General features: G+C 47.1%; 1 protein-coding gene across 3 annotated transcripts; it reads right to left on the reverse strand.

Annotated features, from left to right (window-relative positions):
- Positions 1-2569: 2569 nt before the first annotated feature.
- UBIAD1 (UbiA prenyltransferase domain containing 1) lies at positions 2570-11840 on the reverse strand. 3 transcript variants are annotated; one of them, XM_083454224.1, is made up of 3 exons: positions 11696-11840; positions 6496-7060; positions 2570-3655 (listed from the first exon to the last, which is right to left on the reverse strand). In XM_083454224.1, the coding sequence occupies exons 2-3, from the start codon at positions 7016-7018 to the stop codon at positions 3168-3170; spliced, it is 1011 nt and encodes a 336-aa protein (XP_083310350.1). In that variant the 5' UTR covers positions 7019-7060; positions 11696-11840; the 3' UTR covers positions 2570-3167. The 3 variants fall into 3 exon arrangements, with proteins under 3 accessions (XP_083310350.1, XP_083310351.1, XP_083310352.1); XM_083454225.1 differs by having other exon boundaries at positions 11616-11825; XM_083454226.1 differs by having other exon boundaries at positions 11426-11825.
- Between the last annotated feature and the right edge of the window lie 2183 nt (positions 11841-14023).

Raw genomic sequence — 14023 nt, forward strand, 5'->3', positions numbered from 1 at the left:
TCCTTTCAGCCACCTCCTTTCAGGCAGGGGGTGGGAAATTTGCAGCTCTCCAGATTTGGTGGGACTACAAGTCCCACTATCCGTGACTATTGGGGCGGATGGGAATTGAGAGTCCCAACAAGTCTGGATGGACTACAGGTGAGCCATCCCTGCTTTAATCAGTAATTAAAAAACAAACAAACCGAGCAGCCACTCATACAGAGGCACAACAGGGAGTTTTCTTTGGTGTTCCCAGCTCCCAGGGGCCTTTAGTCCAGGAATGGGAAATGGGTGGCCCTTCAGATGTTGCTCCCATCGTCCCTGATCTGGCTGGGGCTTATGGGAGATGTAGTCAAAAAACTTCTGGAAGGGGTTGCAAGGTTCCCTCGCCCTTTCCTTTAGGGAGTGCTGTAAAAAGGATTGGGTGCGGGGAGAGAGCTCAGCTGCTGTTAAACTGAAGCTCTAACAAGCACCATTAGGAAGCGTAACACTCCAGAAATTTTTGCAGCCTGGTTTTTTAGGGGCCGTTTCTCCACCAGAGAGCACAAAAGAAAAAGGGACCCTGGATCTCTTTTGTAGGACCGTTTGTGATCCACCCTCAATACAAAACCGGCTGCCGTTTCAAGCCTCATCACTTGGATACACGGCAAAGCGGCCAGATTTGCTCACCTTTCAAGCTTTCTGGCAAACAAAATTTTTCTTAGGCCACAGGACGCCCAGTCTATGGCTTTCAAGTAAGATAAAAGTTTTGCTTTATTTTTCAAGAACTAACTCTTCCCAGGAAACAAACAGGAAAGAGGGGAGGAAGATCTTTCAGGGACCCTATTCCCCAAGAGGCCCAACCTACCGACCACCCCCACCAACCTCAATAGGCTCAGCACATCACTAAAATCAGAAACACTGCAAGTTGTCCAACCGTCAACACCCAGGCTTCCAAGCGCCGCTGTCACCACCACTGGTCCCTTGAGCTTTTTGGCAGTGGTTAAAGTGGGGTACCTGTTAAATAAGGAGGGTGCCTATTATAGAACCATATGGAGGATTTAATCATCATCATCAAGATCCAAAGGGTAGATCCGTCTTGGAACCCATCTCTCTGGAGAAAAGAGAAAATGAACCAAGGATTTGTGTCTTGGTGTCTCGTCAGTCCTCTGGAATTCCTTCCGATGAGAGGTCTGGCGGAGCTCCACTCTATAGGGATGTTAAGAAGATGGAGACGACACTTCTTTCTTGATTCAGGCTGTGCAGTTAAACATTGGTTTTCTATGCCGTTATATGCTTAATCGGCCTTCCCCAAACAGTTCTGAATCCAAACTGTTACTGAATTCCAACTAGGGTTGGGCGATATATTGATATATCATCCCAAACCAGTTTGAAGTCCATATCGTGCAATCCGTTTCATAAATTTTGACCTGGCAATATATCGCAAATCATGATGTGTGTGTGCTATGTAAAAATCAGTGTGGGGAAAACTGTGAAGCCAGCCAATGCCTTTACACAGCTCCATCCTTATTTCAGACCTTGTGATGTATCAGTATATCGCAATGTTTAGCTGGAGATATGACGCTGAAAACCAGATTATCGCCAAAAATAATTTGGAGTAAAAATGATATGCAGCCGAAAAGAAAATTTAAGGGACCAGGGGTGGGGGGAGAGGGAAGTCACGGGATTCGGAGAATCCCATTTTACGGATTTGATATTGTTTTTGTGTATATTTTTCTTTGTATTTCTTATTGTATTTGTTATTGTGTGTTTTTTGTTTTCATTATTTTTGTTGAAAATTATATACAGTGGTGCCCCGCAAGACGAATGCCTCGCAAGACGGAAAACCCGCTAGACGAAAGGGTTTTCCATTTTCAGAGGTGCTTCGCAGGACGAATTTCTCTATGGGCTTGCTTCGCAAGACAAAAATGTCTTGCGATTCTTGAGGGGTTTTTTCGCTCCCCACCCCCTTTTTCTAAGGCGCTAAGATGCTAATAGCCTTTTAGCAGCTAATCCGCTAATCCCTTAAGCCTTTAATAGCCACTAATAGCCGCTAAACCGCTAATAGCGCTAATCCGCTAATAGGGTTGCTTCGCAAGACGAAAAAACCGCTAGACGAAGAGACTCGCGGAACGGATTCTTTTCGTCTTGCGAGGCACCACTGTATATGTGTGTGTGTGTGTGTGTGAGAGAGAGAGAGAGAGAGAGAGAAAGAGAGAGAGAACCAGATACCGCCCAGCCCTAATTTCAACTTGCTGGGCTGATAAGAGCAGGGAGTCCAACAGTTTTTGGACTGTCACTTGCCCTTACTGCCCCCAGCTACCTCCTGACGTGTCTCTACCACGCCCAGATACTTCCGTCATAACTCAGCATTCTTTTAACACAGCAATGGGCAACCTGTTGATGACCTGATGCTGATGGACCACAACTCCCATCATCAATTGGACCACACTGGCTGGGGCTGATGGCAGTTGCAGTTCAGCAACATTTGGGCACCTGCTTGGCAAAGGCTGCCTATCCTTCAAGGTTCCTTGAATTCCTTGCTCAGCTTACTTTCAGTTTCCACTAGCTCTGCAAAGTACGGCACATCCTTCCCTAGAAAGCGGGACAGTTTCTTTAAACATTTATTTTCCAACTTTTCGGGAGTGGTGGGAGAACAAAGAAATATTGGGGGTTAAGCTTTCATATCTCTTTCCACCCCCACCCCCCACTTAAAAGAAAACACTTTTGCAGCATCTGTACAGAGGGATCCCATGAGCAGGACTGCTGCAACTCACGGCCTGGCCACCTAAACCATTAAGACAAAAAAATTAAAAAGCTCAATTGAGAGACCTCTAATTCTTGTTCTCCGAGAATAATAACCCCACAAGCACTGCCCAGGCAGCGGAGGCTGGTGCCCACCGATACAGGTGTGGCAGAAGGCAGAGAGGCCCCCGAGAAGGTGGAGCCAGAGAGAACGACAGGTAGAACCAGCCAATCCCAGCTTTGCCCCCATCCTCCTCCTCTTCCTCCAGACTGAGTTCTATAACGGCAATACTGAGACTAAGGAGGAGGAGGAAGCCGATAGCCAGGACCACCACACTGGACTGGATGCAAGCCGGAGTTGGTGGGGCAGCAGCCCCTCTCGCCTCGACCTCCACTGCACCCAGTTCTCAAGCGAGAACCCGGAGTTTCCAGCCACAGTCACCTCCATAGAACTCCCCCGTCTCCTAGAGCTTTGGAAGGGCCCCCGGGGGCGCCGAGAGGATGGCGAAGACGTAGAAGAGTCCCAGCAAGAGGTTGAGCTTGGCTGTCCTTTGGGGGAGCTTGACGAAGCTCTGGCTGCGGAACTGCCTCTCCAGGGAGAAGGCCATGGGGATTGTGAGGAGCGGGAGGGCCATCGTGATGGTGTAGCGGGTAGCCAGGACGCAGAAGACCAGGTAGGGCAGGAAGAGGAGGGCGTTGTACAGGAAGTAGGAGAACGTCGGCCCAATGAGGATGGCCAGGGTGACGATGCCGGCTTGCCGGTCCGACTCCATGTCCCGGGTGTTGTTGCTGTGCAGGATGGCCTCGGTGCTCAGGGCCAGCGGGACGGCGTAGAGCAAGGGCGAGACCGACAGGTAGCCCACCTGCACGGCGTAGGCGAACATCACGGCCAGCGGCCCAAAGGTGATGAGGATCACCACGTCGCCCAGTGCCACGTACTTGAAGCCAATGCCTGCAGTCACGACAGAACAGAATGACAGAGGAGGCAGCGAAGGTGTAGCGGTTAGAGCGGCAGGCCAGGACCAGGGTTCGAATCCCTTCACTTCTCCCCTCCCCATGCCATTAAGCTCTTTGGTTAAGCACAGGCCAGGCACTGCCTCTCTCAACGTAGCCTAACTCACAGAGTGGTTGTGGGGATTACCGTATTTTTCGCCCTATAGGACACACATTTTCCCCTCCAAAAATGAAGGGGAAATGTGTGTGCGTCCTATGGGCCAAATGCAGGCTTTCGCTGAAGCCTGGAGAGCGAGAGGGGCCGGTGCGCACCGACCCCTCTCGCTCTCCAGGCTTCAGGAAGCTCTGCGCAACCCTCGGGAGACCGGCTCCGAGGGTTGCGCAGAGCTGCCTGCAGTCCTGGGTTCAGCGCAGCTCTGCACGGCCATCAGGAGCGGGGCGCAAAGTCCCGTCCGGCTCCCGATGGCTGCGCAGAGCTGCCTGCAGTCCCGGGCTCAGCACAGCTCTGCGCGGCCATCGGGAGCGGGGCGCGAAGTCCCGTCCGGCTCCCGATGGCTGCGCAGAGCTGCCTGCAGTCCCGGGCTCAGCACAGCTCTGCACGGCCATCGGGAGCGGGGCGCGAAGTCCCGCCCGGCTCCCGATGGCTGCGCAGAGCTGCCTGCAGTCCCGGGCTCAGCGCACTTCTCCCCATCGCCAGCCCCACAAGCTCGGGGGACAGCGGGGAGGCAGAGCGCGCCTTCCTGCTGTTCCCCGACCTGGTTCTTCCAGCCCCGCACCTGGGGGGGGGATTTTTTCCCCTTTATTTCCCCCCCAAAAAACTAGGTGCGTCCTATGGGCCGGTGCGTCCTATGGGGCGCAAAGTACGGTAAATGAGAAGAGCCATGTGCACCACCATGAGCTACTTGGGGGGGGGGGAGGGATATAAATGCAATAAATAATACAATCATAATGAGAGCCCGACAGGATTAGGGCGAAGGCAACCTGATCTCACGGTGGCCAACCAGGTGCTCCCATCATGGGAATGCCACAAGCAAGACCCATGTGCAACAGTGCTCTCCCTGCTACTGATTCCTAGAAACTGTTGCTCGCAGGCCTGTGGCCTTCAATAGTGGAAGCTGAGCATAGCCATTGCGGCTAGTGGGCACCGACAGCCTTATCACCCATGACCTGAAGACCAGGAGGGTGGAAGTCTTAAACCTACAAAAGACCTTCTGCGGCTCAGAGACCCCAGATATTAAGAGACTCGATCAACTCTTATGTAACAAACATACAAACAAACAAAAACACCACCCCACAATTATCATATATAAATGCTCCTTAGCAGCAAACCAGTTGGATACGCAGTTATGAAAGGAGGAATGGAAAAAAGAATTGGGGATCTCAAACACAACCAAGCAATTGTGTTAAGTTCTATAACAAGGGTGTCTCTGGACCTCAAATTAAGACTCGTACTTGTCCTCCACTCTCTTAACAACAACAAAAAATAATTTTTAGAATTTACTGGACTCCATTGCACTCATTTATGAAAGGATTATCTAAGACATTCAGCTGGTGGGGATGCAACAGTGATAATGCTTCTCTAAAACATGTTTGCAAAATACCCGACATTGATAATTTTTAGGCAGAAGGCAACATAGATGATCAACGCGGCAAAAATCACAATGCAGGAAAAACTGTGAAGCCGATGCCTCTGCGTAACTCCATGCTTATTTCAGTCACAGTGATATATTGGTATCTCGCCATGTTTAGCTGGTGATATATTGCAATGTTGAAAACCAGTTATCGCCCAGCCCTAAACCTAAAGCGCAAAATTCTAGCACAGAACCCCTGTCGCCTCAGCTACTGAACCTGGTTAGGGCTGGACGATATATTGATATATTGTCCAAAACTGGTTTGAAGTCCATATTGTGAAATCGGTTTCATAACTTTTTACCTGGCAATATATCACAAATTGTGGGTGTGGGTGCTATGCAAAAATCACAATGTGGGGAAAACTGTGAATCCAGCTGTAATGGTTCTAGGGGTTGCTTGTGCGTAAGTTGCCGTTACTCCTGGCTAGGTTGCCTGGTTGAACCCTTTTGTCTGGACAGCCTCAAGTTCCGTGGCTGCCTCAGTCGCTGGCAGAATCTGTCAGTGGGCATTTCTTGAACCTCTTCCAGCATAGAAGCTGTTTGACGCCCAGTCTCCTCCTACTCTGCCTGCGCGGAAGTCTTCTGCGCAAAGTGGGTGTGGGCAGCGGAGTACTCGTGCCCTCTCCGCTGGTCTCCGGCGAGGAGTCCTGGAGCCACCTCTCCGTTTCCCCCATCTGCCCCCCTTCTCCACTGGTGTTGTGCTGATTTCCTTCCCCAGCGGATGGGCTACCTCTCTCCCTACTGGGACCCTCTCCCCCATCCTTCTGGAGCCTCCTCTCCGCCTCCAGCTCCGATGGCAGTTCCCTGACACCAGCCAATGCTTCTCTCGATTCCTGCAGCCACTGTTAACTCTGGTGGCTCGGCTCTCCCCTGCCTCATGCATGGGGCAGCGAATCAAAGAAGCAGATGCCAGCAAAAATCACGATGCAGGAAAAACCATGAAACCAGCCAATGCTCCATCCTTATTTCAGACATTGTGATGTATCGGTATATCACCATGCTTAGCTTGTGATATATAACGATGTTGAAAACCAGATATTGCCCAGCTCTTCTTAAACAGCCTACACCTTAAGTTTGGTGCCCTTCAAAAGCTTTGGACTCTCGCATCCCAGGGATTTGGGAGCCCCACACACCTGGAGGGCCCCAGGTTGGGGAAAGATGCTCTGCAACAAGAAAAGGCTTGCGCGTGTTGGTGAGGATTCCTTACCTCCAGTATAGAGAAAGGAGCTAGAGAGCCCTCCAAAGTAGATCAGGGCTAGATGCTCCAGCTTGAGGGTAGAGAGGCAATAGAGGCAGGCCGCAGATATGCAGCCGAGGGTGTACAAGAAGACCCCGAATCTGACCACGTCCTGGGGCTCCAATATCCGGTCCACCAGGGTCCGGTCATCGCTCTTCTTGTGATCGATCCCCTTGGAGAAGTCGTAGTAGGTGTTCACGAGGTTCCCGGCCCCGTGGACGGCCAAGACGGTCACTGCGCTGCCGACCAGGAGCCCAGGGTCCAAAGTCCCCAGGGAGCGGTAGGCGAGAGCGCTGCCTAGGGCCACTGGGGTGAGGGAAGCGCTGAAGCTCCAAGGGCGGAGGGCCAGGACATAAGAGGCGCACTTGTGCTGCCAGGTGCTGGGCAGGCTCTTCGGGGTGCCCAGCAGCGCTGCCCCTTGATCTTCCGGCTCGCTCTCCTGGTTGTTTTCGCTGACAATATTGATCTTTTCCATCTCATCTTCCGCCTCCATTGTTCAAACAGGCTGCTGCAACGCCAGGTGTCAGAAGTGAACCTGAAAAGGGGAAAGGAAGAAGAGAAATTTGTGTGGTGGTCCATTAAATCCGAGGAAAACCTGCACCTTACCCCTTTCACAATAGCCTTCTCCTCCTCTTTATTTCCCTGACAGAGAGAAGTGGGCACCTCTCTAGAATTGTGTAACACAGGGGTGGGGTGGCCTCAGGACCCAGGGAACTACCGTATTTTTTGCTCTATAAGGCTCACTTTTTCCCTCCTAAAAAGTAAGGGGAAATGTGTGTGCGTCTTATGGAGCGAATGCAGTCTGCGCAGCTATCCCAGAAGCCAGAACAGCAAGAGGGATTGCTGCTTTCACTGCGCAGTGATCCCTCTTGCTGTTCTGGCTTCTGAGATTCAGAATTTTTTTTTTGTTGTTTTCCTCCTCCAAAAACTAGGTGCGTCTTGTGGTTTGGTGTGTCTTATAGAGCGAAAAATACGGTAATTTGTCCACTCCTCTCTGGTCCTCGGGGCTCTCTCCCCATCCCAAACATTTCCAGTTTTAAAAAAAATGTAGCTAAGTTGGAGAAAGAGCTCCGGCTTGAGATTTTGCAGAATGTATGCTACAACAGCAGCAAGAATACTCATCGTGCAATACTGGAAGACGCAAGATTTACCCACGCTGGAAGAATGGCAAATGAAGCTCATTGACTATATGGAACTTGCAGAAATGACTGGCAGAATCAGAGACCAGGGAGAAGAGATGGTGAAGGAAGACTGGAGGAAATTTAAAGACTATCTACAGAAGCATTATAAAATTACGAACGTTTGAGGTTATCAGATTGAATGTAAAAGAATGTTATTATAAAAATGACAATGTTAAAGAAAGTATATTTAGTAAGACATAGGGAAATGTAAGGATAAATAAGACAATAACATTAATCTGAACCAAAGATACGCCAGAGGGAAAGAGTTTACTACCAGAATATAAGACCTAGAATACAGAGTGGGAAGGCATGGGGAAGTCGCAGACTTAAGTTAATGCTGAAGAATATAATGACACAATATTTGTTTTTAATTCTTTTATTCTTATCTTTTTCATTTTTCTTTTTGTCTTTGTACAATGTATGTATTGTTTTTCTTTTGCTATTTTCTTTTTGATGTGTTGGTCGATTTGTTTTTTGTTTGTTTATTGAATGTGGAAAATAAAATATTATTTAAAAAAAAAAAAAGAGATTTTGCAGAATGATCCAGCAACAGGCTGACTCACGATGCTGAATCAGGTCTTTATATTCCTTTTATGGGACTCCTATGACATAGTTCAGCCACCTGATGCCCTTCGGATGCTTTTGGTTACTGGCTCGGATTATTATTATTTATTAAATCTGTACGCCGCCCTTCAGCCGAAGACCACAGAGCGGTTCACAACACAAAATGGGACTGGTGGGAGTTGTAGCCCAAAATACCTGGAGGGTTGCAGGTTTATCTAATAAAATTTCAACAGGTGCACCCCCTCCCATACCATGTCAAGGACATTGAATGACAGAATCATAGGACTGTAAAGTTGGAAAGGCCCCAAAGAGGCATCGACTCCAATACCCTGCAACTCAGGGGCCATCTAACCTCTGTTTAAAAACCTCCAATGAAGGAGAGCCTGACACTTTCAAAGGTTTCAGGTTTGATTTAGTTTACTAATTAAAAGATTTTTCACAACACCCGTTGCTTAAACCACCTTCCAGCCATTTTTTTTTAATCCACATTTTCCACTGTGCTCCCAGCGATTCAGAGAAGGCAAACGTTCTGCAATAGCACAGGGCACACTGGTCCCTGACAAAACCACATAGGACACGCCATAATAGAACATAAATATAGTCAAAAACACCCAAACTGAAACCAAGGAACAAAGCCTCCCTTCCCTTCGCCAGCGTGGTGTAGCCAAAAACATTCGGAGGACATAAGGCTGATGAAACTTGCCTTTAAAATGAGCTCTGAATTAAAGCACAGGTATTAATCAGGAGCGGACTGAAATAAAACAATGTGTGGTGGCCATTTGAAGCATTCCTTGCCCAACTTCCACCTGTCACCCTGATGTTTTCCTTGAAAGTCTGCCTTAAGCCTTTACAAGCCAAGGAAGTCCCTGTCAGAGAGTTTCTGAGGTCTCTAAAATGTCAGAAGCCCACAATAATTCATAGCAGGGCTTTCAGCAACACTTTTTAATGACCTCTCTTTAGTTGTTTTTGTATTGTTTTTAAACTTATTTTAAGTTATTTTAAAATGCATGATTGTAGAACTTACTGAGATTAATTAATTTATCTAATATTATTTATCTAATATTTTTACATATCCCAGTCTCCAAGCGGTTTACAAAATAACAAACAGAATATGTACTAGACAGATAAGTAATGAAAGCATCAACCAGTACTTCAAACAAGTTTGATCCGGAACTGGTTAAACATTCAAACCATATATTTATTAAAGGTGACTAACAGAAAAGACATTTTACACCCTTATGGCAATATGGAAGCTAGAATAGTTTGCCTGTTTCGTTAACCCCTGTAATAAATACAAAAGCAAGCAAACCAAAAACCAGATAAACACAAAGTACTACAATAGACGACTTCTTCTTTTCTGCTATTCTAAAGCTGTTTTAAACAGCTTTCAATATTGAACTCTGATGTTAATGCTGAGTGCTAATAATTGCAATAGCAATAATTACTCCAGTGTGGTTCTAGATTCAGACTATGACTTGGGTTCGAATCCCTATGATGGAGCTCACTAATGTAGACCGTGGGCTCTTGGCCTAAACTACCTCACAGGGAGAGGGGGAGTGGGGGGGAAAGAAAGGTGGCATATAAATGTAATTGTTTTTGGTGTCTACCTGCCTCAAGAGACAGTAGGGTGCGACTCTACAGTCGGTGGAGGGTGGGGAGTTATGTCAAACACCTGTGTGAAGTGATCTCCCAGACCCATAGCTACGTCTGTGTGTGTGTGTGTGTGTTAGCCAGGGTTTTTTTTTTTGCCCCAAATGAAGCCTCCAGAGGGGCACCATTGAGGTGGGGGTATGCAAATGTGTGTGTGTGTGTGTGTGTGTGTGTCAAACTGGGTCTTTGAGTATGGTTCGGCCCCTGCTCTCCAAACAGAAAAATCTAAATATACAATCTGTTACTACATTGGGAAACAAAAGACGAGCTTCTCAAAGCCTCTATGACACACTGGGCAATAGATAAAGGACACAATATAGATTTAATCTCTGGGAAAAGCTTTGGAAGAGCGATCTGAAGTTTACAATTTGTTATTCCTTGGAGGAGAACTACCTGAAAATGATTCACAGATGGTATGTAACTCCGAGTGGGCTTGCTAAGATGTATAAGACTGAATCAGATATGTGCTGGAGGTGCAATGAGACTGAGGGTATGTTCTGTCATATGTGGTGGATCTGTAAAAGGGTAAGAGAGTATTGGGAAATAATTTATAATGAATTGAAAAAAAATGTTTAAAAGTTCCCAAAAAATCCAGAGTCCTTTCTGTTGGGGATAATTCCGACGGAAATTCCCAGGTGTCAAAAAAGGTTATTTATGTATGCCACTACGGCAGCCCATGTTTTGTTAGCCCAAAAATGGAAAATGAGCAAAGTCCCGACTAAAAAAGAATAGCAACTTAAACTGACGGAATATGCGCAGCTTGCGGACCTAACATATAGAATAAGAGAACAAGAACAACATACGTTTAAAAAAGACTGGAAAATGTTAATTGAATACATGGGGGGAAACTGTGTACATTGAAAATGTGGGCAGTATTAAGATAAATTCAACAGTGTAAATAAGTTTTGATGGATGTAATAATGGAATATTGAATGGTTTGGTTTATATGAATTATGCAGGGAATTATGTTATGCAAAATGTACCACACAAAGAGAAGGGGGGAAGTCACTGATATTTTAAGGTTGTTTAAATGAATATTCTAAAATGAAAAACGTAACATTTAATAGAAAATATGTGGAAAAAATCAAAATATAGGATATATAAAAGTAACATATATAGCCAAACTGGGTCACTGAGTCTGGTTCCGCCCCTGCTCTCCGGATAGAAAAATCAAAATACAGGATATATAAAAGTAACATATATAGCCAAACTGGGCCATTGAGCCTGGTTCCGCCCCTGCTCTCCAGAGAGAAAAGTCAAAATACTATACAGGATATATAAAGGTAACATATATAGCCAAACTGGGTCATCGAGTCTGGTTCCGCCCCTGCTCTCCGGACACAAAAAATCAAAATACAGGATAAATAAAAGTAACATATGTAGTCAAACTGGGTCTTTTGAGCCCCTGCTCTCCAGATAGATAAGTCAAAATGTAGGATATATAAAAGTAATATATACATTACAACCAAGGGAATGAATTCCATACCGGGTCACGCAAGCCCTACCCCGCCTTGTCCCCTTCTGCCGTCCGAGGAGGTGGAGAGACGCCGAAGCCCCGCTTGCCCGCCGCCTCCTCCTCCTCCTGCGAGCATTGAGGAAGCCGGGCCACTTCAAGCCCAGAAGAAAGGCGAGGCCCTCGGCCCCACCCCAGTCTCCTGCCTCCGCGGGGCGGCAGCCTCCGCAGCAGCGTCCTACCCTGCAGGGGTGGCGGGGCGCAGGCGAATCCGGGCTGGAGGGAGTTGGAAGGGGGGGACCTCTCCCCGCTCAGGACTCACCCTGCGCCCAGAGAAGGCGGCTCCCGAGCAGCCCCAGCTCCCCCGACGCCTCCGCCGACTGCGGCTCGCCTCTGCCATCGGCGGGTCCACTCCCTTCTCCTCGCCCCCGCCGACGGGCGACCGAAGCGCGTGCGCTTCCGAAAGCGGCCCGGCCGGAAACAGAACTCCCTCGGAGTCAAAGGTTCCGACCCGGGGAGGCCGGCGAGCTGAACGCCCGCGTGTCGGGTGTCTGTTTGCTTGCTTGCTTATTTGGTTTTCCGGGGCGGGTTATTTACGCCAGATTCTTCCTGGAACCCGGCCTTTCATATACTGTGTATATATATATATATATATGTGTGTGTGTGTGTGTGTGTGTACATATACATACACACACACACGTGTATATATATATATATATATACATCTTGGACCTGACCAACCACTGCCTAACCAACACGTACTTCATCCACAATGGACAAAGATACAAACAGATAGAAGGAGCACCTATGGGATCACCCCTCTCACCGGTCATCGCTAACCTGTACATGGAACACTTTGAAACCAATGCTTTAGACAAGTCAGAACACAAACCCAAACTCTGGCTCAGATATGTTGACGACACCTTTGTAATTTGGCCACACGGGAAGGAAAAACTGGATAGCTTCCTCACACATCTCAACAGCCTACACCCCAAAATACAATTCACTATGGAAATAGAAGCCAACAACCAACTTCCCTTCCTTGACGTCCTAATCTACAAAAAACCTGATGGCTCCCTAGGACACACTATCTACCGGAAAAAAACACACACCAACCGCTACTTACATGCACAATCACACCACCACCCTGCACAAATAAACTCCGTAGCCAAGACTCTCATCTCCAGAACCAAACGCCTGGCTGACGAAGACCACTTGACAACTGAGTTACAGAATCTCTCAAATGTGTTAATTGCCAATGGATACCAGCAAAACAGGGTTACGAAGCTAATCCAAAAAGAAACACCCCCCAAAAACCAAGACACAGAAGAAAACAATGGCATAGCCCTCCTTCCTTATATCAAGGGCACTACAGATAAAATTAGCAAAATCCTCCATAAACACAATATCAAAACAGCCTTTTGCACCAACCAAAAAATAGCCAATATCCTCAGAAACCCCAAAGATAAAATTCAGTTGGAAAACCAAGGGGTCTATGAAATACCCTGCAAAGTCTGCCCAGCCACGTACATTGGACAAACAAACAGACGAATAAATGCACGGATCGCAGAACACAAGAATGCCGTCAAAAAAGAAGAAAAAACTTCCTCTCTTTTCCAACACATGAAAGAAACAGGACACGAAATTAATTTTGCAGATTCCAAATTGCTCTTTAACATGGAACATCACCACAAGAGAATAATCATGGAAGCCATCGAGATAGAGAAACACCCTCACAACATGAACAAGCGTGACGACACATCCCGCTTGCCAGACATCTGGAAATTAGCCCTCCCCACAAAATCTGACACCAGATCCAGAGGCACACAGAACGCCATCACCAATCAACCACACCAGACCCAAACCCAGACCCTCTCCACAGATAAATTACAGACACCATCCAGTAGCCAAACCAGGGTGGCACCTCCGGATGCTGCACCCCCCTGCAATCCCTACACAGATCTGGCTGACACAGGCCACAAAACCACAGCTCGCCCCTATACACGAAGCCAAGCCAGAGCACAACCAAGTGCAGTACAGCCATCTTCTCAGAAAAACTCTTCACAAAGTTCAAGAGTTCAAGACACGAAGGCTTTAGCAACTAATCCACACCTAATGACCCACCTAAGTGGGATTCAGGAAATCACTCAAGAAATCACTCAAGATATCCCTCAAGTAATTAAGGAACAAAAGAAGAAAAGGCACACTAGCCTGGGAACCTCCTCTCTGCCCAGAACATTGGAGGCTATACACCACACCTCCTCAACAGTATTTATAGGAACTCAAACACTGAGATCCTGCTCTGTTCCAGTAACAAGAAGCCGAAAGCACCAGCCTGAAGATGACGAGTGAGACCTCGTCGAAACGTCGCCTAGACACCCCAACTTTTACACGGGAAGACACCCGAGGACACCAAAACCTGCATTCCTGTACCCGTGAAAATCTACGAAAGCATATATATATATATATATACACACATATACACAAATTCACTAAATATACATTCACTATCTATATTCACACATACATTATATATATATATATATATATATATATGTATACACACAGCTATGATATATAGTGTGTCTGTGTGTGTATATATATATACACACACACACACATACTATATATTTATACACACACACACACA

This window comes from Podarcis tiliguerta (assembly GCF_965153285.1).
Source record: "Podarcis tiliguerta genome assembly, chromosome: 8".
Classification (NCBI taxonomy): Eukaryota; Metazoa; Chordata; class Lepidosauria; order Squamata; family Lacertidae; genus Podarcis; species Podarcis tiliguerta.